Source organism: Panthera uncia (genome assembly GCF_023721935.1).
Source record: "Panthera uncia isolate 11264 chromosome D3 unlocalized genomic scaffold, Puncia_PCG_1.0 HiC_scaffold_8, whole genome shotgun sequence".
NCBI classification, from domain to species: Eukaryota; Metazoa; Chordata; class Mammalia; order Carnivora; family Felidae; genus Panthera; species Panthera uncia.
In genome coordinates this window covers 28514807-28542582 of record NW_026057586.1, presented here as the reverse complement: position 1 = coordinate 28542582, position 27776 = coordinate 28514807, and the positions used below count along the sequence as shown (strand labels likewise).

The window sequence follows — 27776 nt, the reverse complement described above, 5'->3', positions numbered from 1 at the left end:
TCTCTCTCTCTCTCTCTCTCTCTCTCTCTCTCTCTCTCTCTCTCCCTCTGCCTCTCTCTGAAATAAAAATAATAACAATAAATACTAACCTATCTAGTACAGGCCCCTGACACATAGTAGACACTGAATAAGTAATCACTGAGTGAAATGAATCATTGTGAGACGGTAGCTGTGTACTTACATAGCACTAAACGTGGCGGGAGACATCTGAGAAAAACATGCTCCATCTTGGACGTTAACAACCAAATGGAAAACATTGGACAGACATGTGATAGGCTGTTGGTAAATACTTGCCAAATAATTAATCAGTCTGTAGTCCTAACAGTATTTTTTCAAATAGGTGATCTTTGTTAAAAAAAGGGGGGGGGGCATTTCTCACCTTATTTTATCAACATTATAATGTGGGAGAAATGCATATGGTCAGAAGTTAAAAAACATATCTTTTCTAGCTCAAGTGTGTGTGTGTGTGGGTGGATGGGGGTGGGGGTTAAGGGGGAGGGTGTGTTTTGTTTAAGGCAATTTTTAGCTTCTCGGAGTCTGGGAAGCATGCTGATTATGAAGTTATTGATTTGGAGGAAGAGGCAGAAGACGAGCTGCGGGAGAGGGAGGCCAGACTGAGAACATGTCAGTTTGTGAGCTACCGGGAAGGAGGGATGGCCGTGGCTGCCACCGGTGCTCTGGCAGGTCAGCCTTCGTGATCAAACTGCTCAATAGCTATCGATCAGCCACAGTCCCCTGCCACAGTGAAGGGTCTGATTCAAGGGAGCACTGCGTCATTATTATGAGTAATTAGGGCTAATGCAGTAAAGGCTTCAATAAAGTTTGTTCAAAGTGATGCATAATTTGAAATAACTTCTATTGCGCTGTCCCAATCATGATTTAATAACCATATCAGATAATCCATACCTCAATAAGTCAGGCTAATTTTTCTGTTTTCCTACATATTGAACTAACTTCTCAGGAAGGTCATGCAACGTGTAGAAAATGTGTGATTTCACGACTGAAACACACCCCCCCCACCTTTGTATTTAACATGAGACTATATTATTAAATAGATTATAAATCCTGTAGGAACTCAGTAAAACACCAATAAATTCTCTGTAGTCCTGCACCTGAAAGACTAGTCATAATGATGGAAAAATGGGCAAGCATATCCATTGTGCCCTTCTCTCTCTTTCTCTTTCACACACACACACACACACACACACACACACACACTGATTCACACTAGATATCCTCTCATCTTAAATCCCAGGAGAAAAAAAAGATGTGTTGTTATCACGGTTGTTATCATCAAATCTTAACTGTTCAAGGTGTGGTTGGGCTAGAGCTAACAGAAGAAAGCAGAGGAGCAAAGCTCCTGGTTTGTATCTGTTTCCTATCAAGGGTAATCCATTATTCTCTAAAACTGTGTGATCTTTATTTAAAAGTACCAAAACCTAGGGGCACCTGGGTGGCTCAGTCAGTTAAGCATCCAACTTCATGGGTTCCAGCCCTGCATTGGGCTCTGTGCTGACAGCTCAGAGCCTGGAACCTGCTTCAGGTTCTGTGTCTCCCTCTCTCTCTGCCCCTCCCCCACTCATGCTCTGTCTGTCTCTGTCTCTGAAAAATGAATAAGCCTTTAAAAATTAAGAAAAAAAAACCTACCAAAACCTAAGCAGAAATATCAGGTGGGAGGACGGGTAAAATAGGTGAGGGGGATTAAAGAGGAGTACGATTGCCATGATGCGCACCAGGTGCTGTATGGAAGTGTTGAATCACTATATTGTACACTTGAAACTAATATTACACTGTTATCTAACTGGAATTTAAATAAAAACTTTAATAATAATTACAAAATTAAAAAAATAAACAAACTACCTGTAAAAGACAAAAAAATAAATAAATTTCACAAGTGTATTAAATGCTTAGACATTTTGCTTCTGAAGGCAAAGACTGATATTAGGCAAGCCATTTAACCAACTATCAGCCCCATCAGAACTGACAGATACCTGTAATCAGGATGCAAAACCTTAAGACTGAAAAGCTACCTTCATAGGGGCACCTGGGTGTCTCAGTCGGCTAAGCATCTGACTCTTGATTTTGGCTGAGGTCATGATCTGGCAGTTCTTGAGACTGAGCCCCACGTTGAGCTCTGTGCTGGTAGTGTGGAGCTTGTTTGGGATTCTCTCTCTCTCCCTCTGACTCTGCCCCTATCCTGCTCACACTCCCTCTTTCTCTCTCTCTCAAAATAAATAAATAAGTAGATCTTAAAAAAAAAAGAAAAGAAAAGAAAAGTTACATTCACAAATAAAAGAATACATTCTTAATTCTAATGGAATTAGAAAGAAATCCAGTATTCTAGTGGCTGGAGCAAAATAATCATGAAAATTGCTTCTGACCACCAAATTCTAGCATTTCTGACTTTGCAGTTAACCAACTGCTATCAATGGAGAGGGTCCCAGAGTAATGAAATAATATTCAGATGCAAAAAGCAACAAATTCCTTTGCAAGAATTGTAAAATTATTTGTTTTATGTGCTTTGAACCTACATGGAATCATCCTCTGACACTCCTAGCCAAAATACCGAATCAATTCAGCCAAAAGCCTTGTCTTTCAAACAACCAAAATAGAGCAAATAAATATGCAAGTTAATAGGATTTGAAACATCTAAGGGCTATAAGTATACAAACTGAAGAAGTCTTCAAATTATAAAATAAATTTCTATAAAGCCAGATTAATCACTTAAAATATACAGTAGAAAAACTTCAGAAAAGATGTAGAGAAAATAAAGCTTTATTTTTAAAAATGAATTGTTCGGGGGCACCTGGGTGGTGCAGTCAGTTTAAGCGTTTGATTCCTGATCTCAGCTCAGGTCTTGATCTCGCAGTTCGTGAGTTTGAGCCCAGCATCTGGCTCTGTGCTCTCAGTGTGGACTGTGCTTGGAATTCTGTCTCCCTCTCTCTCTGCCCCTCCCCCACTCATGCTTGTGCACGCTCTATCTCTCTCTCTCTCTCTCTCTGTCAAAAATAAACATAAAAATTAATTAAATGACATTTAAACATTTAAATGTCATTAAAAAATGAATTCTTCAAATTTCCTGAAAAGTGCTGCCTATGGGCCCATGTTGAAGCAGCACAGAATGAGTCTGTTTGCCTGGAGACCTCTACTGAATGTGAGGCTCATGAAAAGCCCCCTCCCCTTGGCTCTGGGCCATGAAGAGACCCAGTAGGATTGGAAGCTTCTGCGCTTCCCTGAAGATCCCATCACACCAAAGGCCTTCCGAAAAACCTCCAAAAATTATTTTTATTTTTGCCCCATAAGGAAGAAACAAGCCCTTTTCTGATTTGATACAGACTTCTAGAGCAGCTGAGCTGTCCCCATGGCCAAAGCTACAAGCGTCCTAGAGAAGCACCAAACACTCCTGAATCTACCCCCTGCCTCTTCTGCTCCAACCACATCTCCTTAGAAATGTTAGCCCGCACCAAACTCCTTGGGAATCCTACAGTAAGAGTGTGATTTTCAAAAAACTAAAAACTCAGGTCAAAAATTCACTCAACTCTTTAATGAGGAAACCAACATGGTGATAAAGCTGATCCAGAGAAGAATTAGAGGGACAGGACATTATAGGAATGTAAGCACTGAAGAAAGAACATCAGGCGAGATGGCTCAGTTAATGTCCTAATGGGCAATAAAACCATAACCTCTGGGCTTATCTTTGCTACCAGTCAGAAATCATTTGCATATTTTTTGAGCAAAAATCTTCAAGTTAACATATTTCCTGGCAGAGTCTGGGCCTGTAATCAGTAATGGGTAGCAAATACAACAAAGCTACATTTCCCTAGGTAATTAATCATGGGGGCAGGCCTGTAAAATGGTACTCTAGGAATCCAGAAAGACATGCACCTTTCCATTTGCCTTGTTTCTACGTTTGGCCCATTTTTCTTCACACCACACATGGGCCATGCACTGCTCTACTTGAATGCATATATCCTTGCTTCAGATCATCTACACTGAGATCTCAGTGCTACACTTAACAGCTGGCTGATCTTGGTCCTCAATGCACATCTGTAAAATGGAGGAAAGCATACTACCTAGTGTAAGAGGATTGTGGTGAGGAATAAATGAGACAGCCCTTGTGAAAATCTTAGCAGAGTGCCTGGCACATAACAAGAGTTTAGCAAATGAGCACTGTTGCCACTGCTGTGGTTGTTACTGTCATTGCCATTAAGTGATTATCTGTTTTCCATGCGGGATGTCCCCCTTTCCCTTCACCCACCCTTCAAGCCATATAGATGGCTAATTCATTACCATTCTTCAATACAAAGCATGGTGACTTCAACTCTACCAATCCTTCCCTATGCCACATTTTCTATATTCCATGACCCCCTATTATAAGCCCATTGATAATTGACTCCTGTATTTAACATGGTGTCTGTGCTCATGCCTGTGCCCCATGCTGGACTGTCCCTTCCCCTATTGTCAGATCCTACTACTCAACCTTAAAATCCTAGTACCTAGCATCCAGGTGGGCAAACAATAGATAATCATTAAATATTAGTCAAAATGAACTGACCAACAACTATTTCCTGCATAAAACCATCTGGTGCGTGAAAATACATACCTCAGAATTATATTCATTCAAGTTGAGAGACAATGATTTGCCTTTATTTTCCATTAGTACCAGAAACAGCAAACCATCCAAAGAATGGTCAGCAGAAGCAGCTACCTGAAAGGGACCTCCAGGGCCTCCAGAATCTTTTGTTCAGTAATGGCAGACCAGGTCCTGGATAATCCACCAGGATATTCACAAGGCAAGATTATTTTCAAGTTAAAGAGTCAGCCTATATGGCACAGTATACATAATACACGAGTGTGTTTTTATTCCGAGAGGAGAAGGAGGGACTTGTACACGTGTCTCCCTTCACTCAGTTCTTCTATGATATTTGGAGGATGAGCCACTCAATGGAAAGCTAGGCTGTAATTTAATTATTTTATATATAATAGTGTTGCATTGTGCCCAGAGTGTTGGCTTCCCAAGAGCAACAATCATATTTCCTATTTCAGGTTTGCTCCCTTCAGTGAGTATCAAGTATCTCACAAATCCCCAGAACCTTGTGTTGTTATATGGGATGAAAATAAGAGAAGCAAAAGACAGGCTGTTGAGCAACTTGTAATCATATTTGGGTGTCAAGAACCTTGCAAGGTGCTGGGTACATCGTAAATACTCAATAAACATGCCTGGACTTGATTTAACTATTTTTTTTCCCCCTCCAGAGTTGAGATTTTAGGAAAGACTGAAGGTGTAATAACAGGTTTGAAAGTGCTGTGTCTGTGAGGAACTTAACTCAATTTATCTTCTCTGAATGCTTCGTACAGATTATGCTTCCCAACCACCTCTTGCCACAGTCAGACCCTCTTAGAAATAGAGTAATGATAATAATACATTTTATCTTCTTCCCAGTGATGGTATCATTCACACCTCCATTGAAGCCCAGTGGGAGGTTTGGCTGTGAGGCATCACACGCAGGGGGAGTCAGGTGCGATTATTGTAATGAGGGCACCGTGCTCAGCGAAATGCGGGAAAGAAAACCTCCCATACATGAAGCGATTTCTATTAAGATACTCATTTTATATCAAATATTCAAGCCCCTCTTTATAAATCGAAGTGAGTGGAAAGAGACTCTTCTAGGGGGAGATTTTATGTGGCCAAGAACGAAAGGGCACAAATATTTTATGATCAGTTTTGAGATGAAAGTGGTGTGCCTGCCTCATTCACGGGCTCTTTCCATTTCCACAGGTCTAATTAGATTGTTGGTTTAATGGTGGCGAGATAATTTAGTGGCCACTGAAAGCAACTGTGTTAATGAGAAGGGGGGACAGTGCTTTGGGTTTCCTGTAATTAATGGAGAGTTTTTGAAAAACTTCTTGGTTCCAGTGAAGTTGGCATACTGTGCCCAGCTGTTGAGAACGGAGGCGAGGTCTTTCCTGCTCATTGCTGTGGAAATGGCCTCAGGCAACGTAGAAGAACTGTGTAATGACTGTCATTAAGAATGATCTTTAGTGGTCCAGGCAGGCTATAGTCTGTCTACAACAGAGAAGAGGCAGAGAAAGAGGGATAGGGAGAAAGGAGGCAGTGAGGGAAAAGAGAGTAAGGATTATAAAACAGACATGGCAGGCAGACAGACAGGCTGACCGCACTGTCCCTCACCGGTCAGCCCCCTCCATTCCGCCTTTGGGAGCAACTAGAATAATGCCCCAGCATCCTCCCAGGGAATCTCCTTCTCTTGTTGCATAAACTGGAGTCTGACCAAACAAGACTGGGTTAGACCGCATAGAAGGGCTTTCCACTAATCCCTTCATGGCAGAGATAAGAAAATTGAACCCAGAGAGGTGAACTGAACTACAAATCTGGCCTGAGTAGGAATTGGGAAACCTGGACTCCTGCCACCACATGAATATGTGGAAAGTGGATTTGGAATTCAAGGACCAGGGTTATCATACAGCTTTTCAGAACTTACTAATTATCTTAGTTCTAAGTCGCTGAGTCTTCTGAGACTTGTGAGTCTCAGTTTCCCCATCAGTGAAATGGGAAAAGTGATTTCTGACCTTTAGGCCATGGTGCAAAAGAAATGAAATAGCAGATGAAAACACCAATCACATATTCAAAACAATATATCACTATATCTTGACCCCTCTCATGTCAAGAATAAAGTCATGCCCTGTAATGATTTAAGCATATTAAGTCATAATTTAGTCATGTTATGACTCAAATCATAACATCCATTAGCTATCTTTAGAATTTTTTTCCTCACTCACTGCTCCAAATACCTTTATATCTCAGGGCACAGTCAAAGCCTCCCTACCCATGAGGGTGTTAAATGCTATATCAAGTTCATCTTACTGGAACTTTTGTAAGGCTTTGTTACAATTGTCAAATTTTTTTTTAAGTATCTGCCACACTGATACATATACGATTAACCCCTGCCCTAGGGAACTTTCATGCTCTTTGGGAAGTCCAGACTCTAAAACATGAGATGACCAAATAATATTAACAAGTGAATAGGCTGAATAACAATCTCAGATCCTGACAGAGATATCACTGAGCAATGGATAAGTTATGAATTTCCAACCAAATGGTACTAGAGGAGATTGGGGGATATGGTAAAATAATCTGGGAAGAGAAGGACTGAAAGAGCTTTCTGGGGATGGATTGAATTAAATAAGCAGATGGGAGCAGAGGGACAGGTTTACAATGTCTCTGAGATAGGAGTATGTGTGGAAATAATGACCAGTGAGGCTGGAAGAGAGATTTGGGGTCAGAATATGGAGAACCTGAAATTCTAGAATGAGGCACAGTAAACCTTATGACAGGCAGTGATAGCAAAGTAGCAGCCATGGGCCAATAGCTATCTGCAGTTGTACTCTGATTGGCTTACAGGGGGTTATGCATTTTTAAGAACTCAGTTTGTGAACCACGGATTTACCTAATAATCAAGAGTTTTGGCTTTTTGAAATTCAGACTATCTGGTTAACTTTGGGCTCAGGTTCCTACCTGGCAACAACTGATTGATACAAAGTAGCCTCAGCCCTGTTAGATGGGTTATATTCTCTTTCATTTCTTATTCCCCCGGCCCACCCCATGCTTCCCCCGATCTTCCTTCAGGGTCCTGACCAACTTCACTCATTATACTAGCAGCCTGGCCCCCTACAGGGAGCCATCAAAGGCCCTTGGACTGGACAAAGTAACAGGATCAAAACAATGTGCAGGAACTCCTAATCTAGCAGAAGTAGCAGGAATAGTCTGTAGTAACATCTTGTGTTATTTAACTATGGAATTTGGAGGTTGGAGGAGGCCTTTGAGATTGTGAAATTGAGAGAAATTTGGCACTCTGGATGCAGTCAATAGTAGAAAAGTAACAGGGAAACCCAGGCTTTCTCACTCTATCTAGCTCCCTGTCTTCTTCACTTTCTTAAGGAAATATGGTTTGAAACTGGCTTTGAAATAGGGCAGCCCTTGCTTGCATCCTTCAGTCCATCACTTCTAAGATGTGTGCCCTTGGGAAAACCATTTAACCTCTGAGGTCCCGGTTTTCATCTCTGTACAGCAGAGGCAGTAATGTTCTCATGTGGTTGCGATCACAATGAAATGAGGATGCATGTGAGATACTGCAAACTGCACTGTAGGTTCCCCAAAAACGTTCATTTCTTCCCCTTTCTCTTAGTTTCACATGATAGCAGGAATGTTACCTTGTATCATCTTACCTGTAGACTCCATGGTATGATACAAAGTTGTTGTTACCAAAGTAAATGTTGAGTAAATGAATAATCAAAGACGCTGCACACCTCCCCAGCAAAGAATGAAAGTCCTTGTTCTCCCCTCCCCTCCCCCACCCAGGGCTCCTACAATGTGACATCTGTTACTTAAATGTCCTTTGTAACTAACTCTGTTAGTGTTTTGTTTTTTTTTTTTATGATGTCTGCTTTTGAAAGGAACACAAGGAGAGAACTCAGTGGCTTCCACCTGTTGAATCCTCTTCCCCAGCAATTGTTACATGTTTCCTTGATAGCGCTTTCAACTAAGAGAGACCAGATAGCCTTCTCACAATAATGAGGAAACATGCCATGTGCAGTTTCAAAAGACAGAGAGAAGGTACTAATGGAGGGAATTTCAACTGTTCAATGATCCCAGCAATGTCTGAACACCCTGTGTGGCCTGGACCCAGGGCTTGCCCCATAAAGATGAGAGAGCTGAGAACAAAAGAGAGTAAGCCTGATATTACCTTTAAATTCAGCGGGGGATGCAGGCCAGCCTCATGCAGTGTTCCTGGGTTGCGAGGTATAGTTTCAATGTTCAAAAACACTCCTCCAAGGAATTTTCTTGCCTTCCAATACCTGAAAATATTTTGAGAGGACTTTTCTTATTTTGAAAATCCAGGTTTGTTAGTGCCTAAATATTAAGCCACAATCCTGGTCTTTGTCTCATGCGTGTTGCCAGAGTTAAGTGATTTGGGCTTTACATATGGAAAGTTCATTTTGTTGTGTAATTAATGGGAAGCAGACTTTGGGAAGCTGATGATCCAAGCCCTTATTTATATAAGAGCATATGTCTGTGTTCTGTTTATGACTCACTCTCTTACTCCGCGCATTGTAACTTGGGTTTGTTTACACTAACTTTTCCTAGAATCCAAGCCACATGGTATATGAGCCAATAATTTATGGTCTCTAAAAGGGAAAGATGATGAATGAGCCTTTTCCTCTTAAATTGTCAAATCTTAAACTGAGGAAGAAGTATTTGCTGTCTTGAGTCTGTCCAAGCTTATATTTGGGAAAAAAAAAAAAAAGGTAATGCAAAAAAAAAAACAAAAAACAACAACAAAAAAAAAAAACACTACTGGCATAGTGCTTAGAACTTGAATGTATAGGTATTTGCCAAGACAGCATATGACCACTCCCCCACAATATACCATTTAATTCTGATCCAAATGTTCAGCAATGAAAAGACCATTCATCCTCTCTCTTCCTGTCTCTCTGTCTCTCTTGTCTCTCTGTTCCTCTCTGTCTCTGGCTCCTATTTTTGATGGTAGCTAAGTAAAATGTAATATGTAAAAACTTCTCCCTTTTTCAGGAGCCCCATCATTTTAATCAATCTGTGGGCTTAAATGTTCAAGCTGCTTTTCTTAAAGGCACTTAATAAATTCCAAACTTATTTTTGTCATTGAATCTGCATGTCTATGGAGTGGCTTGGATATCAGTCTATATTTCACAGTACTTCAGTGCTATGGTCATAGCTTAGATCCTTCAGACAGTTAATGGTGCTCTGAGGAGAGTTGGGAACAGCTGAAATATGTGAAGATCTAATTTAATTTACAGTGATTTGGATCCCCTTCAATAAATCCTTTCATATTTCACACACAGCCTTTACAAAACAGACAGTAAGTGTTGGTTTAGGTCAAGTCACATAGATTGATTTCAATTCAAGTAAGTCAGCTGAACTCTGTACTGGTCACATGGGGGAGGAAGCCATGGAATGGCGTGTCTAACACAGAGCCTGGCACAGAGTGGGCTTAGTCAATGCTTCTTCCAAGAATGAATGAGAATGGATAAAGCATGGTCCTTGTTCCTTAAGAAAACATAATTTAAAAGGAGAGAGAAATGCAGATTGATCCCATAATCTTAACACAGGACAGACTATATGAAATGCTGTCAGAGAGATACAAGCAATGTAGAGGGGACCAAAAAGATTAATATTGAAATGAGAGTCCTCGGTGGCTTTTAGAGGAATATCCAACTAAACTGAATTCCAGCAGAAATTAGAAGGCACTGGATGCATACTGACTATTGTTTTGTTTCTTCTTTTTTCTTTTCCTTTCTTTTCTTTTCTCACTAGGGCAGGAGAATTGCCTGTGGATAAAAGAAAAATGTAAGACTCCCCATCCCCATCCAATCCAACATCAGATGCAATATCCTCTCTCTCAGAAATAATAGAGTTGGGCACACACCTGTAGGCAGTGCAAATTCATTGTTTCTGTAGCACATCTATCATCTACTGACCAGAGAGACACAAAAATACGTGAAAGTCTAAAACAATGGATATAAATTCCTTGTTGTTTTTATGATGAATACAGGGATATTGTGTGTGTGTGTGTGTGAGTGTGTGTGTGTGTGTGTGTGTGTGTAAATTTCCATTTTTTTCTTGAGAAACTTAAATAAAGAGAAAAGCAATAGCGTGTATTTGGGTCACACGAATCATGCCCAGAAGGAGATAAAGGGACAGTTATTAACTCTGAGGGTATTCAAACCCTCTGTAAATTTTACAAATCTGGGCAGTCTCTGAGAAAACAAAATTAAGATTCAAAACTTTCATAACAGACTAGAACACTGGACGAAAACCAATAAAATAAAACTTTGCAGATTTAAATAGAAAGCTTGTATTTAAGCTCAAAAACCCATTCCACACAGCAATGGCCAGGTTTGGTAGCAGTTTATATGGAAGCATTTAAGGGAGTTAATTGAGCTTCTATTTAATATGAGCCAACAGTGTGATGTTGCTGGGGGAAAAAAAACAACTTTGCAGGTTTTATTTATTTATTTTTTATGTAGTTCTCATTAACGGAAGTGTAGTAGTGCCTTGATCACAGAAATTAATCAACCCGATCTTTCTGCATAATCATTTCATACTTGGAAAATCAGTTCAATCCCAGGCACCAAAATTTAAGATGAGATTTGACAGACACTAAAATCTCCAGAGGAACAGGATCAAAATGGAACATAGTCTAGAAGTCATTTCATATGAAATACAGATGAAGGAAGTAAGGATGTCTTACCTGGAACAGAGAAGACTTGGAGGTATATGACTTTTTAATTTTTTTTTTACAAGTAAGGGTCCTGCCAAGGAGTCAAGAATTTGTCTAGAAACACAGAACTGAGGAGTGAAAAGTCTAGACTAGAACCTTATTCTTACAACATCCCAGGCAGTGTTTTCTATCAGATCATAAATAACAAGTCTGAGGATTTAAGTAAACAAATGCAATTATTAAAACTAGGAAGAAAAATAAAGCACGGATACCTACTATTTGATAGAATTCCTAAAGCTCTAGCATGGTCAACAGGATTTATTTTATCTGAGCCTAAATATTAAAAATGTAAATGTTTTCATGAAATCATATTTGCCACATTATTCTTTGTTCCCTGTTTTTCTTTTCTTTGTTTTTTTTTTCAAAATTTAAACGAGAAAATCTCTCACAATCAAGTATGAACACACAGCTACAATAATTGGTGTATTATATAAGGCATGGTATTTATGGTTAAGGATACAGTTATGCCACGTTGGAGAGGAAGGGAAAAAGAAATATAAAGAGCCCTTTGAGAGGGTGTGACCACCCCCGCCGTGTGACCACCTGGCATGCTGTGAGACTCAGCAGATGTAGCGTCAAACTTTTTGGCGTTAACTGCATTTCTATCCAGCCTCTCAAGTTGTCTACTCAGTCTGCTGGGGCTTGAGCCACATGCAACAGACAAAAGCCAAAGTTAATTGAAAGAAACAGAGTAAGCCTAAATGGCCCTCACATTTCCCAGTTTAAGAGTGCCACCACTTACAGTTCATTCCTCGCCAAAAGCCTAGGAAGCCACTGTGGCCCTAATAAGCATCATGCCCAGAAAGACTCCCAGCTTTGAAACTCTTCTATGACCCCTTCCGGGGCAGTTCCTACTAACGAATATGCCCAGTGTGCCTTAGAGACAGAGAAAATCGCCTCTGTTGTTCATCTCCTGATCTCTGAGCTCTCTCCCTTCACCTAGCTTTCTTAGGCCTGACCAAGTCCTGGTTACCTCCCCTTCAGGCTCCCTGAGGGACCTAGCTGCATTCTTCCTCTGTGCACTTTCTCTCTGGAGATGAGTTACCACTGCCTTTATCTGTCCAAAGCCACAAGTGGTTCTCCCAAAGCTCACCTCATGAAATGACTGGCGTTATTTCCCTGTGGTCAGAGAAGTCAAGGATGCTGAAAACCTAGGGAGCAGGAGCTCAGAAATGACTAACCAAGAGGCATCCAGGTCTGCCTCCAACCTTACTGTAGAAGCTCTCCATGGATAGGACACTGTTCCAACTGCCATGGAATTACATTCAATTCAATTAAAGCTGCTCCAGGGAATATAAAGATTATTGATACCCAGACTTTAGTCTCTAGGAGCTTATGATGTGAAATAATCCGGCAAGATATATTAAGCAAGAATCTACTGTGAAAAAGACACTACGCTCTTTGTCACAAGGTGTATGAAGAACACGTGCGGTCTGTCTTTGAGAAGCTTTAATGCTTCTTACGCTGTGCACATGGAAAGTTAAGATCTTCTAGAATTAAATACTGAGTGAATAAACTCTTCAGGGGTTTAGAAACAGAAAGGGCAAATTTAAAGCAGCCCAAATTTTTGATCATGTGGTGATATCACTAACATACTTTTGAACAGTTAATTCCATGTAAACACTATTCAGAATATACACACTCATATTTTAAAATATGAACTTTGGGGGCTTCTGGGTGGCTCAGTCAGTTAAGTGTCCAACTTGCGGCTCAGGTCATGATCTCACCGTTGGTGAGTTGGAGCCCCGTGTTGGGCTCTGTGTTGCCAGCTTAGAGCCTGGAGCCTGCTTCAGATTCTGTGTGTCTCTCTCTCAGCACCCCTTCCCTGCTCACTCTCTGTCTCTCTCTCCCTCTCAAAAGTAAGTAAACATTAAAAAAAAATTTTAAATATAAACTTTGAAAGGTTGAGCTAAATCTGAAATCATATTGTTAAAATAATTTTAAATTTCATTTAACTTTGTATTAAGGAAACAAAAATATTTTCACTGCTATCAAAATTTTACACTCATTTTAATATTTCTTTCTAAAAATGTTTTGGGAGGGCCAACTAAATGAGTTTGAATATTTCTTTTTGAAAACCTTGTGTTTTTTTTTAACACTTGTGATAAACCAGTTTGAAGCTCTGATTCCAAATTTAGTTTGTTTCAATACTCATTAGTAGATGTTGTAGATTGAAAGGGTATTTCACATAAACATATATCCAAGAAGACAAAGTGCAGCATTTTGCTTAAATCAGAATACGGTAAAACCTTGTTTTTATGAGCATTACAAACCTTGGTTTGTGAGCATGATTTGTACCAGAAACATGTTTGTAATCCAAAGCACTTGTGTATCAAAGCTAATTTAAAGAACCATGGGCTCATGACATTCACTTTCACATTGTACTACTCCTACTGCAAGACATAGCTTGTTTATCAAGTTAAAATGTATTAGAAGTGTTTGCTTGTCTTGTGGAACACTCCCAAAACAAGTTATTTACTTGCAGTGCAAGGTTTTATGTACTATTTTTTTCAGTCCCATCCATCAGTTAAGCAAAGGTGGTTGAAATTGGTCTAACCAACTTCCTTGACAATCAGATGGTCTTGCATATCAAAAGGCATTGCATTGTTTCATGAGTTCAAATCTCTGAAACTCTTCATTTGGAGGTTAACTCTGTTTACAAGATTTTTTAATTTGCAGATCTAAGGAATTTTATAGGTTATAATATATCATTTTCAGTAACAAAATTGCCAATGGAAACATTTTCAATCAGTTGTCAAAAATGCTGTCTCAAGTATGAGTTTCTTCCTAAAAGCGGTTAAATTATTTCCCATTTTACCCTAAAGAGACATTAAGTTGTTTGTATTTTTCACTGACAGCCCATGGACAGCACAGCAAAGGTGAGAACATTTAGAACCCTTGTCTTTTTATACAAGAAACTGCCAAAATTCGTCTCTGAAAATGGCAACTCTTATATAGTTTTCTAAGAGAAACCAATAAAATTGCACGGCATGTGACATATTTCATGGATATTCCTGATCTTATGACTAAGTAGTTTGATTTTTTTTCTTTTCAAAGATCTTAATTTCCTAAAAAGAACCATAAGGGCTGACCTATTATAGCATTTTGAATATAGGACGTGCCCTTCCCAAAAGTAAGAAACTGATGGAATGCCCGCCAACCCCCTTAAATGAACGTGACCTCTCCCCCTTCTCCTAGGTACCTCCTGCCCAGCGGTGACAGGTGACACATCTGATGTACAGCCCAAATAAGGGCACCACAGTTACCCCAAACATTAAGCATTAGAATGCTTAGCTTAGTTCTTATTTTTTAGATCAAATATAAGTAATATAAATAAAAGCTATTAGTATGTTTTTCTTGTAGCCAGGTAGATAGTCTTGCTTCCTCCATGGGAACATGCACCCCACTAAGAAAGTGGCTGAATTAAGAGGTGATCAGAGCTGGAGAGGCACAGAGGCTATGAGTGATGTGGGCAGAGTTGCAGAGGCAGCAGGACAATGTGAGACAAGTTCCTGGATCCCTAATGCCATAATGTCTCCCAGAAAATGTAGGGGAGGCACCCTGGTGGCCCTTGCTGCTTCAGAGCTCTCCTTGTGAACATGTACATCCCGCTGCTTCATTTTCTCCATCAGCCAAAAGGCCCACTTTGCCTCCAACCCTCACTTGTCCCAGGGAGAATGAGAAATAAGAGCAAAACAAAACCAGGATCCCCACCTTTCCCCCGCTCCCCCAGCCACCAAGGCACTGCAGCCAAGATAGGATGTTGCTTTACCTTAAACCCCTAAGTGGGAGCTGCCCTGGAAGAATCAAGCAGGTACTGTGTGCTTCACACAAGCCAGTCACATTTTCAGAGAAACCCCAAACTGTATTATGCCTTTAAAAATAGAATGGAGACACCTTTATATCATGACAAATCTCCCACATCTGCTAACCCTTAATTCTAAATTACAGCTTTGAAATTGTAAAGCAGTACTACGGCACTTATGCTGATGACCAACAGCAACTCAGATGTGCCCTGCCTTGCAGAAGCCTCACCAACAGAGGCAACTTGCCATCTTTTTTAAAAAGAGCCTTTAAGGCCAGGATTGTATAAGGTTAATTTAAATTCTAGGGAAAAAGGAAGAACGTTTGCATGCCAAGGCAAGTTGCTTCATACATCCCATTAAAAAATAAAAGGCTGCATTAGGAAAACAAGAGATCATTACTGAGTTAAGTACAAAGTACCAAAAAAAAAAAAAAATGCACAATTTTCATGGGAGAACATTAAACAAGTGAATTCCCTTGAGCTTGTATTTGCTGACCATGTGTTGCTATATACCAGTTCCATGTGCTACTGTGTGGATGAGCCTGGACTGGGGATCCTGGGAGTACGAAGAAATGACATGGCTTCTGCCTTCAAAGGATCTTAACTTGGATCACCATACAATGTAATTCATACTGCAGCTGTCTGCCTTGATTGAGGGAAAGAGTGTTCCAGCCCTTTCCACCCTGGAAGGCAACTCCAGGCAGTTCAACAGTCCTCCCAGTATTACCTCCCTCCCTGCAGGGATATTTAAACAGCAAGAAATATTCTAACGAATCTAGAGATGAATTTGCTTCCCTTTCTGACACACCCAGAACTTTCTTCTCAAATTAAGATGTGTCTTGCACATGGGCAAAGTATAGTCTCCAAATCATTAGCACCTATTTTGGAGGAACTTTACATATAACTAAGCCTTGTTAGCCTCTCTCTTGCTCACAGTGCCTATCCTACATCTGCAAAGTCAGTGTGCAAAACACAGTGCTAAGTCCAGTCTTTGATTATCATAAAAGACGTGACCAAATCAACAAATGCTGATGAGCCAATCCTCTGATAATGGGAACTAAAAGACAGAAAAGCTACATCTGGGCCCAAAACCAAGTCAACCATTTGCATGACAATTTTAAATACAGAGAAAGGTCTAGAAGATGATTTGCTTTGCAGTTATGAAGACATGAATTTTCATTTTGCCTTGGCCACTCATAATTATTTTTTAAAACTAACAAAGAGCAGGCAAGATATGGGCCCATTATAAGAAGGAGAGCAAATATGGAATCAATCTTTGCCGCAAGAGCCCAGAAATTACTGTCTAATAATGAAACAATTTGAAGACAGAAAAATCTGAAAACATTTAGAGGGACAATGAAATCATAAGCAATAAGGAGAAAGATTTGTGAATATCGAATCCTGCCAAGACCAAAGTCCTCACCCCCCTCCACCACCACTAGGATTTCAAAATAATTTGAAATTATTCCACCTCACATTTGGGAAGCCAACTGATAATGAGAATGGGAAAGAATTACAGCAGTCTTTAAATCTAGAAGGGAATTTTGAGAGTATCTGGTATAACTGCCCAATGTAATAGATGAGGAGAGATCCAGAGAGGCTAAGATGTTCATCCTAGTTCAGATTTGTTTCTAGCTGCCCCTGCAGAGTCCTTCCCACTGCCCTGCCCTCTGCTGCAGTTCTCATGCAGGGGTAACAAACCTGAACTGAAATATTTGGATTATACATATACGGGCAAAATACAATTCAGATGTTCAGTAGATGTGGATACCTCCCCCCCCACCTCCAAAGTTTACAATGTAAAAAAGAAAGAGGCATATTAAGTCTTAGCCCCTGATGGCATCAATGGAGATTGGGCCCTGATATGTTTATTCAGTTGGTCACAGCATAAAAGCCAGAGCACTTAATCATTCTCCCAGCCCATTAAGCCAGGAGGGTAGCTACCAGCAGGAATTTTCTAGGGTGATGATACATGCCTTTTGCTGAGGACATTTCTTATCTTTCAAAAATTATTTTGGTGACAGAGCCCAAAAGGGTGAAAAACGAGAGCACCCTACAGTCCTAAGATGTAAAGAAAGATGTTTTATTGCCACTTGCCATGTATATGTTTTCAACCAGGTATTATGGAATTATCAAGTATATACCAAAGTAGGCAGAATAGCATAATAAACCGCAGTGTACCCATCACCCAGCTTCAGTAATATTAACTCAAGAGTCAATCCTATTTCATCAGTACTTCTACTTATCTCCTCTATTCCTCATTATTTTGAAGACAGTTCCAGAGGATATCATGTGACTTCATCTATAAATATTTTAGGGGCACCTGGGTGGCTCAGTTGGTTGTGCATCCTACTCTTGATCTCAGCTGAAGTCTTGATCTCAGGGTCATGAATTCAAGCCCCACATTGGGTTCCACGCTGGACGTGAAGCCTACTTTAAAAAAAAAAAAATAGCAAGTATTTCTAAAAGGTTAGTACTTTAAAACATTGTCATAATGCAGTTATCACACCTAAGTAAATAAACAGGAATTAAATAATACCATGCAATGCCCAGACACTATTCAAATGTCCATGAATTCATGAAATAAGATCTCTTTTGACAGTTTGTTTAAACTGGCAGCAAAATATGGTCATTTTATCTCTTACGTCTCTTTTAATTTACAGTCCCACCACCTCCCCTGCCTTTCTCTACTTGCATCTTATTTGTCAAAGGCACCAGGTGGTTTGCCCAGAGTTTCCCACAGTCTGTATTTTACTGAATGAACCCAGTGTATTTCATGGTGGTTAGGACTAGAACTGAGCTGCCCAGTACAGTAGCCACCAGCCACATGGAGCTATTTAAATTTAAGTCAAATTAAAAATGTAGTTTCTCAGTCACGCTAGCCACATTTCAAGCACTTAGTAGCCACATGTGTCTAAGGACTACCAAATGGGACAGCACAGATATAGAACATTTCCACCATGGCAGAAAACCCTACTGGATGGTACTCCTCTAGAAGCTTATGCGGTATGAAGTAGCTTTGGAGAGGAGAGTGAAATCTCATCCACCTAATCCTTAGCTCACAATTGAGCTTCCACATTGTTGTCACTTTAAACCTCCACATTTGCACACAGGAAATGAAATAAAAATTCAAGGGATCTGGGGCGCCTGGGTGGCTCAGTCGGTTAAGCGGCCGACTTCGGCTCAGGTCATGATCTCGCGGTCCGTGAGTTCGAGCCCCGCATCGGGCTCTGTGCTGACAGCTCAGAGCCTGGAGCCTGTTTCAGATTCTGTGTCTCCCTCTCTCTGACCCTCCCCTGTTCATGCTCTGTCTCTCTCTGTCTCAAAAATAAATAAATGTTAAAAAAAATTAAAAAAAACAATCAAGGGATCTGTGTGTTTTTACACTTTTTCAAATGGTATATTTGCAAGTACTTGTATTCACTTTTGTTACCAACTTTGTTTTGTTTTTAGATTTAACCATGTTGATATATGTTGCTTATTCCTTTCAACAGATCTATACTATTCTATTGTTTGCGGATTAAACCAATAGATTAAGTCTATCTATTGTAACGGATTATCTCCTTAACATTTAGACTGTTTTCAGTCTTCTGGGCTTCAGGGAACATCCTTGCACATCCTTAGCCTCCCACTACAGATAAGTAAAGGAGCCAACCTGGACACAGGTTCTCTGGGGCACTGAGCAAGCCCATCTTCAGTGCTAGTGGTCAGTGCCCAGCTGCTCACCAATATGATTAGTTGAGTTTACACTCCTACCAACAGTGTACAAGGACCCCCACTTCCTTACAGTACCACCAACATTAGGTAGTTTCAGCTCTGTAATTTTTTCTAATATGGGTTCATGCATATGCAGTAAAAATATAAATAAAAGCATGGAAAAGGAAAGGACTGGAATGGAATTGAGAGGGGAGTCTGACTTAGCTGAATCTATATTTTCTTTCTTTAAAAAAATAATGTATAGGGAGCACCTGGTTGGCTCAGCATCTGACTTTGGCTCAGGTCATGATCTCGTGGTTCATGGGTTCGAGACCCACGTCAGGTTCTGTGCTGACAGCTCAGAGCCTGGAGCCTGCTTCAGATTCTGTGTCTCCCTCTCTCTCTGCCCCTCCCCCACTTGTGCTCTCTCAGTCTCTCAAAAACAAATAAACTGTTAAAAAAATATAATAATGTATAGGGGCACCTGGGTGGCTTAGTCGGTTAAGTGTCCAGCTTCGGCTCATGTCATGATCTCAAGGTTCGTGAGTTCAAGCCCCATATTCGGCTCTGTGCTGACAGCTCAGAGCCTGAAGCCTACTTCAGATTCTGTGTCTCCCTCTCTCTCTGCCTCTCCCTGGTCGCACTCTGTCTCCCTCTTTCTCAAAAATAAACATTAAAATATATATGGCAAAAGTTAACATTTATTAAATGTGAACAGTGGGTGCAAAGGAATTGGTTATGATATTTTTAGTAAAGGTATGTTTACATGACTCAGAATTAACTTATTTCATAATCATTTTTTCAGTACAAGGGCTTAATAACATATTATGCAGCATACAATGAATTACTGAGTACGGTATTATCTACCAGATTCCTTTTGTTTGTTTTTTGTCACTTCATGCTAAAAAGAAAACACTGAGAGAAACAAAACCAATGCTTGTATTTCTCCCAAATGACCTGCAGTTAATGGAGTTTTCCAGTCAATCTTTAGTCAGTCAGATGTTGACAACTAATTTCCTAAATGTTTTACTTTCTACCTATATATGCTGTATTATATACTACACAGCGTTTTCTTTCCCCCAAAGATGATACAAAGAAAGGGTTAACTTCACATGAAACTTGTACTTGGAATAATGCCAAAGGTTTTGTGGAGTCTTTCTGACTTCTTCTCAATACTCATGAACTTTGTGGACAAGATAGATCACCTGGCTCGGACATGGAGACCTGCTAGCTCCTACCGTCCCTATTTTTGTAGTGGATGCTTTGGAAATCCAAACTTGAACTCCTGTAGAGAAGACTCTGACTACAAGGCACAATGATTAGTGTGATTCATCAGTCCAAAAACAATTTTTAAATCCTGTCCATGGACAAGGCACCACGCTATGCTCTGTGAGGGACATAAAGATGGACAAAAATTGATCCCTGCATCTGAGAACTTACAATTGAGCAACGCTTTTCTTTCACAACACTAACTACAAACATTTTATTTTTGTACTCAGAAGCTCACTCTGGCTTTGTTCTATTTTGATCTTTATAACTTATTTTAAAGATTGTTCAGTAGTGATTCATTGCTCAGTAAGTCTTACAATGACCTTGGGCCAAAAGCAGTAACATTTTGACCTGTCCTATGGAACTCAGAGATTCCCACTCCGTAAAGCTAGTGGCGTAAATAACTTCAAATAATACCCTCCTGGAGTTCAGTGCCAGCCACAGCATGAAAGAGAAATGGGGTGAAGCAGGGAAAGGAATAAAGTGGGAGTGCCCAAGAATAAGTGAGAATGGTATCCATGTTTTCAGCATTTTTCCCTCATTTCCCTTAATTATTTTTTTAGAGAGAGAGAGAGTACATGTGAGCAGGGAAGAGGGGCAAAAGGAGAGGGAGAGAGAATCTTAAGCAGGCTCCATGCTTGGCACAGAGCCCAATGCAGGGGCTCAGTCCTACGACCCTTGGATCGTGACCTGAGCCAAAATAAAGAGTCAGATGCTCAACCAACTGAGCCACCCAGGTGCCCCCTCTCCTTATTTCCTTAGGACATAGTTGAAAAACATGGGATAACACAAGAAACTATGATGCTAAAACCATAATACATGGTCCTGTAATGTTTAGTAGGGTCAGCATCTTCTCCATAGGCATCTTTGGGGTTGAGCATCTAGGGTATATCACAGCAGCAAAAAACTAAGTGAGGACACACTTCTTACGTTCATAAAAAGGGAGGGGACGGTGTGAAGATGGGGCAGAAGAGTATGTGTGAATGCCTGAGTGTGTGTGTGTACACATGGACGTACATGCATGCCTGCTCATGAACAGCACAGGGAGAAAGAATAACCTAAAGGAGGAGAGGTCTGCTACGTCTTGAAGCCATTCACGCTTTACAGTGTCCGAACTTCAAAACAAAGCAGTTCTGAAGTCTATTTAGCGGTAGCAGTACCTGACTTCTGGAGATTAGAGGTTTGACTCATACAGTACAGATCCATCTGGCCACCAGGACCTGAAAGGAGCTCTTTACAAACAACACAGCCAAGTAGTGGAATAGTGGGAGTGATTCAGAAACACCCGGCTGGTTTCCCTTGAGGTTTTTGGAGGATGAATTGGTTAAGAAGGACTTGGTCAACTGGACACTATCAGGCAACTAGACAAGTCTAGAACATTGGCGGAGCAGGAGCAGGGGGGAGAATCAGAGAGATGGTGTCCCAGAAAATAATCCTCCCTTCTGTCAGTAGAGGAGGGTTAGAAATAGTCACACTTACATACATGCTCCCCATGAGGTCAAGGCATCTCTTTTTTGAGGTTGATAGTACATGTGAACGATCCAGATTGCTTGTTATAAAGGACTGTCATTTTTTTTCATTCAACATCTTCTACAAAAAGAAAAAGCATAACCTAATCCTAAATTGAATCACATCAAATGTCAAGGGCTAAATAAAAAATAAAAGTTATAATAGGAACAGGTAATGGGAATATTGATTCTGACATTCACTCCCAGGGTAGATCTTCCTACATGGAGTAAGCCTGTTCCTAAATCCTAAAAATGGGGAACAAGAGCATTCCACAGAATTGTTGTAAACAAGACATAGTATAAATAGAATTGCTGTGTGCACAGAAGATAGCCAACCAATGTTTATTTGTACTATTTTCAGTTTCCATCAAGGAAAAGGAAGACTAGATACTGGGTCACATCCATAGCATCGCTCCTCCAGAATCTTCCTGGCCAAATATAATTCCAGTTGTCAGTGCGATAGCTGGGTTTAGGGCAGCTTGCCTCTGGTGCTCAATCTTCTCTCTTCCCCTCCTGCAGCCAGCTCCTCCCTGAAGAAGCGATTCAAGCGGCGGGAGATCGAGGCCATCCAGTGCGAGGTGCGCAAGATGTGCAACTACACGAAGATCCTGTCCACCAAGAAGAACCTGGACCACGTGAACAAGATCCTGAAGGCCAAGCGGCTGCAGAGACAATCAAAGACAGGCAACAACTTCGTCAAGAAGAGGAGAGGGCGTCCCCGAAAGCAGCCCACCCAGTTCGATGAGGACTCCAGAGACCAAATGCCGGTGCTGGAAAAATGCATCGACCTTCCCAGCAAGAGGGGGCAGAAGCCGAGCCTGAGCCCGCTCGTCTTGGAGCCGGCCGCCACCCAAGACACCATCATGGCCACCATCGAGGCGGTCATCCACATGGCCCGGGAGGCGCCGCCCCTGCCCCCGCCCCCGCCGCCGCCCCTCCCGCCCCCGCCGCCGCCGCCGCCGCCCCCGCCCCCGCCCCTGCCCAAGACCCCCAGAGGAGGAGGGAAGAGGAAACACAAACCTCAGCCTCCTGCCCAGCCCCCGCAGCAGCCGCCCCCACAGCAGCCCCTGCCCCAGGAAGAGGAGGTGAAGGCCAAAAGGCAGAGGAAATCCCGAGGGAGTGAGAGCGATGGCCTTCCCTAGGGTGGGTCTGGGCGTCTGAACCTGGGGCTGGGGGAACTGACACTTGGAAGTGCAGTGAGCCGGGGTGGGGGCGGAATCCCACGCTGCAGGGACACCGATGCCCTTCTCTCCAGAAGCTGGGCAGGCAGAATCGCGCCCGATGACGGGGTTGAGCCATCCGTAGCTCTTGGGAAAGCAAAGCAGGGGGACGCCTTCAACAGAAGCTGGTCTGTGCTTTACAGCAGTTCCAAACCAAGCGGCACTTCAGTATGGCTAGATCCTTTGCAGGCGCGAAGACCCATCGAGGAGGAGAAAGCCGGTGGCGGTGCTCTTTGACAGCCACCGGGCCCTCCTGCATCCAAGGTGCGCCTTTGATTCCATTGCATTTTTGCTGGCCAGGAAAATTGAAAGGGAAGCACCCTCAATTAGGAAACATTCCAAGGGGAGAAAAGCTGCAAATTTCTCAACTGGCTTTGTTGTAACCCATTTCCATTTAATTGGTTTTTACTTTTATTTTGGTTTTTCCAAGCTTGGCTAGGCTTTGGGGCACCAACATCATCTTCAGGTGACCTGAATCTTTCCATTAACCATACAGTTTCTCAGATGGATTCGTCATCAGAAGGTGGAATTCTAGTGATAGGCAACCTTAGACATGGATTCATATTCTTCTGTATGCCTCTGCTATATCACACACTGATACTTAGCATAGTCTGTTCCTACCTTTCCTTTGCCCATTGTACTTCCATATACCTTTTCATTAACTTACTTGCTGCCTTCTTTTCCTTGGTACACACCTAAATAATGTAAACTTTATGTGTGTTGTAATGTTCACCCTTGGCATGCTGTCCCAAGGAACTTGGCTTCGAATCCCAATCATTGTGAAACAGATACTCAGTATTGATAGAGCCTTTTTAATAAGTGATTTAGAGCAGCCAAGGATATGTTGGCCGGGGTGTCAATCAGGTTATTTTTATACTTAAAACATATCAGCAGAGAATAGGCAGAACAAAACGTTTTAATAACCCACAGCAAATGGAATAACTGACAAATCACCAAAAATTGAAACCCCAGACCCACCAGAAAGACAAATGTCTGGCAATGCCTTGGTATGTGAACCTTCATACAAGTAGCTATCATAGATTGTTGGAAAAAAAAAAAAAAAGAAAGAAAAAGACAATAGAATAAGTCCATTATCTCTTGATAATTATTTCTTAAAAGCAAATGGGAGTAAGTGTTCTTATCTGAAAAAAAAAAGAAAGAAAGAAAAGAAAATGCTCAAAGGGTATCACCACTCCAATTGTATCAAGCCACCTTGGACAAAGTATCCAAATTGTGGTTGCCTTAATAAACTAAAACATTTTTGTACATAATGTAATTATAAATCTATCAGTCTGCATGGATGCAAACTGTGTGTGACAAATCGTCTTTTAAATGGTCAATTTCAACTGTACATTTCTCATCCAAGTTGTACTCTAGCCATTGGTTTAGCGTGGACAAATATTCCATCTCTATCACCCATTTCCACAGCTCAAGTAAAACATGTTAAGAAGACTCAGAATGAATATGAAGTTATTCCATTGCCGTAGATGTTTTCTAAAAGTCAGATGTGGAAATTTCAAATAAGTATTTTCAATTTTCTCCCTTCCTCCTCCCCTTACCTTCCCCAAGACATCAAACACCTGGCATGGTAGATTATAAAAAGAGAGACACTGAGAGACAGAATTCAATTTTCTAATGGGAATTAGAATATTTGGTTTACCTCCAAATTAAGTTTCTTTACAGGAAGTTGGGACTGGCTGGAAATTGTATTATCACTTCAAAACACAACACTGTTTCCTTAGAGAGAGATGGATTTTTGCTGGGAACACAGGAGAATAAGGGATGGGGTATCTATGGGAGTAAATTTAAAAATCCCAAGTTAATATGCTTGCAAACATCACTGCTCTGTCATGGCACCAACAATTGTTGAAATTACCCACAGAGTCATCCTATTCTGCACTGTCACCTTGGACTTAACATCATTTGCTACCCACTAGGTCAGTCACATTTAATCCTAGCAATATGTAAGTTTAAAGGAATGCATCCTCCTGTACTTTAAAGCTTATATCATAGATACTCCGTTTGTGACCTAGGTGGACCTTTGGCATTTCACAGAAGTTGAACAGCAATATCAAACCAGCCACTTTCAATCTGTCATTCCCAAGCCATGTCTGAGTGGTTCCAAAATCACCGGAGAGGAAGATTTAAATTAGCCCCGTTCACCCCACCATGGCTATGAAAGAGCAACCATTTTCATTCCAGTTAAACCATAAAGGGGTTTCTCTCCTGCCAGACTTTGAAAATCATTTCCTTCATTCTTTCTTTTGCCCTTCTTCCTTCTGGTGTTGTACCATTTACCCAAACAGGTCTGTGAGTAGACTCAGTCTTCCTGCAGAAGAGAATGAGCTGGCACTCTCCAAGCTTCTTAAAGAAGGACCCAAACTCTAATTGACATTAACTTCTAGTTGGAGAGAAATGTCAAATAACTTAAGGATACATTAGAATTTCCAAACCAGCGTAAGGTATTCCAGGAGGGATATAGCAGGGTTGTAACTACATAAATTCAGTTCTACAGTTGCCATGTGACTTAAATGCAAATCCTCTACATTTATGACCCTAAGAATAGATTAGAAAACCACAGAGGACCGAAACTGAGACATGCTAAATAGCCATTGGAAGGTGGAAGCTAGTCCAGGCACGGTACGGCTTCCTCTCTCCCCTGCCCAGCTCCCCACTCAGTATCATGTTACTTTTTTTTTTTTTCTTATACTTTCCATTAACTTAACTCATCTCATTGGTACAACCATTTTCTTATTTTCTAAGTAACCACTTTCCATTAGTCTCTCCTCTCCTGTCCTGGCTCAACACTGGGCCAGCCTAGTTTCACCTCATTGGATGCAGAACCAGGATGAGAACTCAGCAATCTTGACCCGGACTGAGGAGTCTCTAGCCAGCCAACACTGCCTTCTGGAGGCTGCATTTTTATTTAGAGAAGATGTCATTTGGTATGCATGGGACTCCATAAACACCTCTAGCAATTATTTCATAAAGAAATCTCTTGGTTCTTTGTTTTTGTTTTTATGGAATACTTTCCTTCAGCAAGTAGGCATGAACCCACTTACAGGGAATCTGATTAGAGGTGAGCAAAGGATGAAATCGAGATGTAAAAGCCTCTTTGAAGGTGATGATGGGTCTCTGATCCACTTCCTAAGTGGCTGAGGAGCCACTTGCTTTTCAACCCCTCATCTCATGTGAAAGAGAAGTTTAACTTCCTCTAATAGCATGGCTCTGGCTACAACCCAAGGAAGACAGGTCAAAAGAAAGGAGAGCATGTCAGGAGCTGGTTTGTGACTTGGCAGGACCGGGACTCAACAGCCACTGACAGCCCAGAGTAGGTGACTAAGGGCTGACAGAGGATTAGCATGTTAACTTGGCTGCTGTTCGGAGTGGGAGGCCATGTTGGATGGCAGTCGGAATTTGTGTTCTGCACAGTGCTGGCTCTATAAATATGATAAGCAAGTGGTGACAGAATTATAGTATAAGGTGATGTACTACATGCACATCATAAAGGATTTGGTTTTAGTACTTTAGTAGAAAATCCCACTCCTACAGCTTATTACCCAACAATATTCAGATAATGAGTTTTTGGAGAATATTTTTTCCCTACCACTAGGAAGATTTACCTGGGAACTGTCTAAAGTCTATACATATATTTCCAAAGCCTTTAAATGCCAACTGTAGCATGGAGAGAGACGGGGTGGCAGAAGCTGAAATGCCTCAAAAGCCATTTAAGTGTTACATTGCAGGATTTTCAGTCTTCTCATTATGTAAAAGTAGATAAATATAGACATTATTCTCAACACTACCCTATAGTATCACAATGGTCCAAATGCCAGAGCTTACAGATAATGTCATCACAGTGCCTAGAAACTCGAACTGTAATATACCGTAGCATTTTCTTGGTGTTTTTTAAAGTTTCTTTCCACAATACAAGGCTCCCTCTGCCTCTTGTTTCTTGGAGAGTTTGCCCCACTAATGAGTCTTCCTTCCGGTGGGACTCAGTCATTTGGGGAACAGTCTTAGAAGCACATATCAACCAAGGAAGAAACTTCCTGGATATCTATTGCCCACTTCCCCAGGTATAATAAACACTAAAGGGGGGAAAAATTGAAAAGAGCTGCCACTGGTCAACACAGAAGGGCAGTTCCAACCTAGGTTGGTGTCTTTCTTTTTCTTCCTTTTTTAAAAAATCTATTTCTTAAATAATAATAAATGCACATGATGTGTTAAATATGTATATATATATTTCAAAAGAAAAAATGGGGCACAAGATTGTCTTACAAGTCGTGCTGGCTAATTTTTAGTTTGTATTCATAAGTGGTTTTTAAAAGCCTTTTTTAAAGTGTAATTTGCATGTTCTACTTTGATTGTATGTAAACATATTTTAGAACAAAAAATGTATTTGTATTTTATTGAATATAGAGGCAAGAAAATTGTACATTGTTTGAAATGTTCTTTTTGTAACAGTTTTTATTCATAAAGCATTTTTGTACATTTAAAATGAACACGGACTTGCTGTTATTTGAGGCGTAGATACATCTGGCATGCTTTACTGTCATGCTCCTCCATGGTCTTAGATGTTGGGTTTTAAACATTTTTTCTAAAAGAAAGCTCAGTCTTTTTCGCTACCAGATCAGGTTAGCACAGTATAGAGCACTTAACTATTAAAAAAAAAAAAAAAGTTAATCCTATTCATATGTTATTCATTGTGTGAAATTAAAGACATTCAATTCAGTCTAACATGAGTTGTGAATTCTTTTGTTTTATTTTCCATCTGGTTCACATCACTAAGGAGTTTAATAGTATTTGGGGGGTCTTTGCTCACACCAACTGGATATAGAATCATTGAGAAAATTCTAACCAAACTTCTGCCTTTTGTAGGAATCTGGGAAGTACATCTTGGGCAAGATTTGAGTCTGATTTACTGGGTTACTGTTCAGAA

General features: G+C 40.8%; 1 protein-coding gene across 1 annotated transcript in view; it reads left to right on the top strand.

Annotated features, from left to right (window-relative positions):
- SETBP1 (SET binding protein 1) overlaps positions 1-27573 on the top strand; it is a 354864-nt gene extending 327291 nt beyond the window's left edge. Inside the window, exon 5 of the mRNA XM_049620170.1 lies at positions 22134-27573. Within this exon, the coding sequence (XP_049476127.1) occupies positions 22134-22756 (623 nt within the window). The 3' untranslated portion in view covers positions 22757-27573. The remainder of the gene's footprint in view (positions 1-22133) is intronic.
- The last annotated feature ends 203 nt before the right edge of the window (positions 27574-27776 follow it).